General features: G+C 40.1%; 1 protein-coding gene across 1 annotated transcript; it reads right to left on the reverse strand.

Annotated features, from left to right (window-relative positions):
* Positions 1–653: 653 nt before the first annotated feature.
* On the reverse strand, positions 654–1,843 carry LOC125110859 (vesicular integral-membrane protein VIP36-like). Its single transcript, XM_047752512.1, is given in 3 exon segments — positions 654–1,201; positions 1,204–1,366; positions 1,658–1,843. Coding segments are annotated over 3 exon segments (897 nt in total).
* Between the last annotated feature and the right edge of the window lie 4,780 nt (positions 1,844–6,623).

A 6,623-nucleotide genomic window follows, 5' to 3' on the forward strand; every position in this document is an offset into this window, starting at 1 on the left:
TACCAAAACAATATCTTTTGTATCATTTTATTAGACTTCACATATTAGTGATCTCATATGATAGTTGTCTTTCTCTGCCTAGCTTACTTCGCTTATTATTATTATCTCTAGATCTAACAGTGTTGCTGCAAATGGCATTATTTTGTTCTCAATGGCATTAATTTTTTCTTTCCACCACACTGCTCCTCCAGCCGCGCTGGAGGTTAAACCTTGGGAAGAAGCTTGGAGGGTGACCAGGAGGCCCAGGCTTCCCAGTAGGCCTCCTCTGCCAAACACAGAACAGAACAAGATCACCGCTCTGGTCCTTGGGCCCCAGCTCTAGGGACTTCCAGTGTTCAACAGCCATCTGCCAGGGGCTCGGCCCAGCTCCAGGCACAACCCCCTGCTCCTGTGAGTCCAGCTTCCGGCCAGGGCCTCTCCCACCCCCAGCTGAGGGCACGTCAAACCGATTGATTACCCAGCCCTGCCTGTCCCCACCGGGCAAGAAACAAAATGTACGAAAATACTTTAATTATTTCTTTGAAACGGTTAGGAATAAGGTCGCCTTATTTGTCTTTTAACAGTCCTGTTAAAAAAAAAAAAAACAAAAAAAAACAAAAAAAAAAACGTTCACATTAGTGCTGGGGCCCATCTGTGAGCCTCAGGCCGGCCCCTCAGTAGAAACGCTTGTTCCGCTCCTGCCACTTCTGAAACACCAGGGCCCCCACCACGGCACGCACGATGATGCCCAGGAGCACACACAGCAGGAGCAGGAACACCCGCCACCCTGTCAGGGGCCCGCTGTGGAAGTTCCCCCTCCGGTCGTCCACATTGTCTTTGGGCGACTTGAGGAAGTTGATGCTGGGCTCGATCTTGGTCTGGTCCATATTCTCCTCAGCGAGCGTGTGCTCCACCATGAGCTGGAACAGTTTCATGGAGATGATGTCCTGATTTTCAGACAGGTCGCCAGTGCCAGCCAAGGCTCCAAAGTAGTAGCCAGTGGGGAGGCGAACACCCATGATGTCGATGCAGTTCTTCCACTCATTCTTGTCCTCCAGGTCAGTCATCACCATAAGGCGGCCCCAGTAGTAGTGCAGGGCCAGGAAGGTATCATGGTTGCGGTTGCGTAAGTCAGCAGTGCATCCCGCCAGCTCAGTCCAGCGTCGGTCCTTGCTGTGGTCATAGGACAGGGAGCGGTTGTTCACCATCACAGAGATGTACCAAACACCTGCTCCGTGGTCTCATCATTGGGATACATGTCCAGGAAGATGGCTAAGCCATGGAAGTTGTCTTTGCTTCCAAGCACAGACCCTGGCACCATGCGGTCCCAGGTGTACCACAAGGCAATGCCATCCCCATTTTTTTTTTTTTTTAATGAGAAGTGGACCTTTTATTGAAATCAAAATATAATCCTTATACTCTTTCAATGTGAGGACCCAGTAACATGAGATGAAGGTATTCCTAAGAATGATACTAAATGAATCCCTATTTGAGCCAGTACTAACTAGGCACTCTAATGTCAGCAAACTTAACTGGGAGGAGTGAGAGCATCAGTTAAATAGAGCAGTTGGACTAGAAAGGGATAAATCCAATTTCTTTGTCTAGAGAGATGTCACAAGTATAGGTCTCTGTGTGACTGTGGGTGTTTAGATCCAGCTGGTCTGACAAGGAATCCAACCTGCCTGGGATGTTGGAAGACTGAGCCCACCCAGCGTGACCTTCCTGCTTCCTGGGGAACCTGATGAGCGAGGGGATCCCCTGGGACTTGCGGGCACCTGTGGGCCCTGTATGGAACAACAGGCACCAAAGCCCTGCTTGAGAAAGGCTGAAGCTCAAACTGGAGGTGGGTCAGCTTTTCTCTCATGTAAGCGTTTTCCCTTACTTATGGCTGAGTAGGATTCTACTGCATGTATGTACAACATCTTTTTTATCTAATCCTCTGTAGATAGATATTTAGATTGTTTTCGTATCTTACCCATTGTATGTAGTGATGCAATGAACATTATGGTTCATGTCCTTTATCTTTCTTTTTTTTCTTTTAATGACTTCTCCTGTGGCATGTGGAAGACCCCAGGCTGGTGGTCAAATAACGGGGGTAGCTGCAGGCTTATGCCACAGCCATGGCAATGCTGGATCCAAGCCATATCTGCAGTCTAGACCACAGCTTGCAGCAAAACAGGATCCTTCACCCACTGAGTGAGATCAGGAATTGAACCCACATCCTCATAGATATTATGTTGTGTTCTTAACCCACTGAGCCACATGGTACTATGCATATATCTTTTCTGGTTAAACTTTTCTTCAGATAGATGCCCAGGAGTGGGACTGCTGGGTCATAGGGCAGTTCTATATTTAGGTTTTTTTTTTGGAATTTATTTTTATTGTTATTTCCCCCAACACACTTTTTTCCCCCCACTGTACAGCATGGGGACACAGTTACACATATATGTATACAAAATTTTTCTTCCATTGTCATGCTATGTTTTAAGTATTTAGACATAGTTCTCAGTGCTACACAGCAGGATTCATTGTTAGTCCGTTCCAAAAGCAATAGTTTTCATAAATTAACCCCAAGCTCCCAATCCCTCCCACTCCCTCCCTCCTGTCCCCGGGCAACCAAAAGTCTATTCTCCAAGTCCATGATTTTCTTTTCTATGGAAAGGTTCATTTGTGCCATTTATTAGGTTCCAGATATGAGTGATACCATATGGTATTTGTCTTTCTCTTTCTGACTTCACTCAGTAGGAGAGGGTCTAGTTCCATCCACATTGCTGCAAATGGCATAATTTCATTGTTTTTTATGGCTAGTAGTATTCCATTGGGTATACATATCACATCTTCCTAATCCAATTGTCTATTAATGGACATTTGGATCATTTCCATGTCTTGGCTATTGCGAATAGAGATGTAATGAACATGTGCATGTGTCTTTTTTAAGGAAAGTCTTGTCTGGATATATGCCCAAGCATGGGATTGCTGGATCATATGGTAGTTGTATGTATAGATTTATAAGGTACCTCCATATTTAGTTTTTTAAGGAAACACCGCACTGTTCATACAGTGACTGCACAAATTTATATTCCCACCAATAGTGTAGGTGGGTTCCCTTTTCTCCATGCCCTCTCCAGCATTTACTGTTATAGATTTTTTTGATGATGGCCGTTTGGACAAGTGTGAGGTGATACCCTTGTTGTAATTTTAATTTGCATTTCTCTGATAATTAGCAATGTGGAGCATCTTTTCATGTACTTTTTGGCCATCTGTCTTATTTTGAGAACTCTCTATTTATCTGCCCATTGTTTGATTGGGCTTTGTTTATATAATGCTATGTAAGATATTTGTATATTTGGGAAATTAATCCCTTGTCTGTTACTTCATTTGCAAAGATTTTTCTCCCATTCTATTGATTGTCTTTTCATTTTTTTTTAATGATTTCCTGTGCCGTGAAGAAGATTTTAAATTTAATTAGATCCCATTTGTTTTTGTTTTTATTTTTATTCCTCTAGGAGGTGGATCAAAAAAGATATTGCTAACAAGTGCTGGAGGGGGTGTGGAGAAAAGGGAACTCTCCTACACTGTTGGTGGGAATGTAAACTGGTACAGCCACTATGGAGAACACTTTGGCGATACCTTAGAAATCTATACATAGAACTTCCATATGACCCCGCAATCCCACTCTTGGGCATCTATCCGGACAAAACTCTCCTTAAAAGAGACACGTGCACCCGCATGTTCATTGCAGCACTATTCACAAGAGCCAGGACATGGAAACAACCCAAATGTCCATCGACAGAGGATTGGATTCGGAAGAAGTGGTATATATACACAATGGAATACTACTCAGCCATAAAAAGAATGACATAATGCCATTTGCAGCAACATGGATGGAGCTAGAGAATCTCATCCTGAGTGAAATGAGCCATAAAGACAAAGACAAATACCATATGATATCACTTATAACTGGAATCTAATATCCAGCACAAATGAACATCTCCTTAGAAAAGAAAATCATGGACTTGGAGAAGAGACTTGTGGCTGCCCGATGGGAGGGGGAGGGAGTGGGAGGGATTGGGAGCTTGGGCTTATCAGACACAACTTAGAACAGATTTACAAGGAGATCCTGCTGAATAGCATTGAGAACTTTGTCTAGATACTCATGTTGCAACAGAAGAAATGGTGGGGGAAAAATGTAATTGTAATGTATACATGTAAGGATAACCTGACCCCCTTGCTGTACAGTGGGAAAAAAAAAAAAAAAGATATTGCTGTGATTTATGTTAAAGCATGTTTTGCCTGTGTTTTCCTCTAGGAGGTTTATTTATGTATTTATTTACTTATTTGCTTTAGCACTACACCAGTGGCATAAGGAAGCTCCTTGGCTAGGGGTCAAATCAGAGCTTCCACTGCTGGCCTATAACACAGCCACAGAAAAAATGGATCTAGGCCACATCTGAGACCTATGCCACAGTGCCGCAATGCCATGTCCTTATCCCACTGAGGGAGGCCAAGGATCAATCCTGCATCCACAGGGACAATATGTTGGGTTCTTAGCCCACTGAGTCACAATGGAAACTCCTCTAGGGGTTTTATAGTATCTGGCCTTACATTTAGGTCTCTAATTTATTTTGAGTTTATTTTCATGCATGGTGTTAGAGAATGTTCTACCTTAATTATTTTACATGTAGCTGTCCAGTTTTCTTTTTTCCATTGTATATTCTTGCCTCCTTTGTCTTAGATAAACTGACCATAGGTGCATAATTTATTTGTGGGCTTTCTGTCCTGTTTCACTGATCTGTATTTCTGTTTTTGTGCCAATATCATAGTGTTTGATAAAAGCAGCTTTGTGGTATAATCTGAAGTCTGGGAGCCTTATTCCTCTTGTTCTTTTTTTCTATGTCAATATTGCTTTGTCTCTTTGTCTTCTGTGTTTCCATACAAATTAAAAAAAAATTTGTTCTGGTTCTGTGAAAAACACCATTGGTAATATGATAGAGATTGCATTAAATCCATAAATTGTCTTGGGTAGTATAGTCATTTTGACAATATTGTTTCTTCTAATCTTTCCAACAATTTGTGTCCTCTTTGATTTCTTTCATCAACATGTTGTAGTTTTCAGAGTATAGGTCTTTTGTCTCTTTTGATAGGTTTATTCCTAGGTATTTTATTTTTTTTGTACAATGGCAAATGTTATTGTTTTTTTAATTTCTTTTTCTGATCTTATGTTGTCAGTGTATAGGAACACAAGAGATTCCTGTGCATTAATTTTGTATCCTGAAACTTTACCAAATTCATTGATGATCTCTAATAGTATTCTGGCATCTTTATGGTTTTCCATGTGTATTATCATGTCATCTGCAAACAGTGACAGTTTTAATTCTTCTTTTACAATTTGGATTACTTTTATTTATTTTTCTTCACTGATTACTGTGGTTAGGACTTTCAAAGCTATGTTGAATAACAGTGGTGAAAGTGGACATCCTCGTCTTGGTCCTCACCTAAGTGTGAATTCTTTCAGCTTTTCACCATTGAGAATAATGTTACCTGTGGATTTGTTATATATGGCTTTTATTATGTTGAGGTGGATTCCCTCTAAATCCACTTTCAAGAGATTTTTTTTATCAAAAATTTGTGTTGAATTTTGTGAAAAGCTTTTTTTCTGCATCTATTGAGATGACCATATGGTATTTATTCTTCAGCTTGTTAATGTAGTATATAACACTGATTGATTTGTGAATATTGAAGAATCCATGCATCCCTTAGATAAATCCCACTTGATCTTGGTGTATGATCTTTCCAATATATTGTTGAATTTTGTTTGCTAATATTTTGTTGAGAATTTTTGCATCTGTATTCATCAGTGATATTTGCCTGTACTTCGTGTGTGTGTGTGTGTGTGTGTGTGTGTGTGTGTGTGTGTGTGTGTGTGTGTGGTATCTCTGGTTTTGGTATGAGGTGGGTCATAGCCTCATAGAATGAGCTTGGGAATGTTGCTTCTTCTGAAAATTTTTGGAGGAGTTTCAGGAGAAGAGATGTTAATTCTTCTCTAAATGTTTGATCAGATTAACCTGTGAAATCTGCAAAAGATTTTTTAATGCCTCTACATTTTATACTGAATGATGGACTTGTAGAATAAGTAACACATCCAGGAAGTTTTACATTATCTCTGTATCTATGTATACATGTCTATTTATTGCATTATTGATTTATTTTTACCAAAAAAAAACTTTTAAGAAGATTACAATTAAAATTACTTTGATTTTTGAAGTATAAATCTTTTCCTGATTAATGATATACAAAATTCTGCTCAAAGTTTCCTAAACTTTCATACGTTGCCATAGAATTTTAAGAAAGGATGAAGCTAAGACCTTCCACAAAAAGCATTTACATTTCTCCCAGCATTAGGGCTTTCACTGCAAACTTGTTGCAATTTGTCCTCCACACCAAGTTCCCAGAAGGTGAATCCTTCACCTAATGAGTTTGAAATCGCTGTTCTATTTCACAGAAGTGGAAACTACAAGGATTTGTGCAGGCCTAGAGAAAGGAAATTGAATGTGGAGGTTAGGGCCTTCAGTTCTTTCATTAAGAATTATGATCATATGTTATATTTAGAATGTATAATAAAAATCACATATCAACTATATATT

This window comes from Phacochoerus africanus, chromosome 1 (assembly GCF_016906955.1).
Source record: "Phacochoerus africanus isolate WHEZ1 chromosome 1, ROS_Pafr_v1, whole genome shotgun sequence".
NCBI classification, from domain to species: Eukaryota; Metazoa; Chordata; class Mammalia; order Artiodactyla; family Suidae; genus Phacochoerus; species Phacochoerus africanus.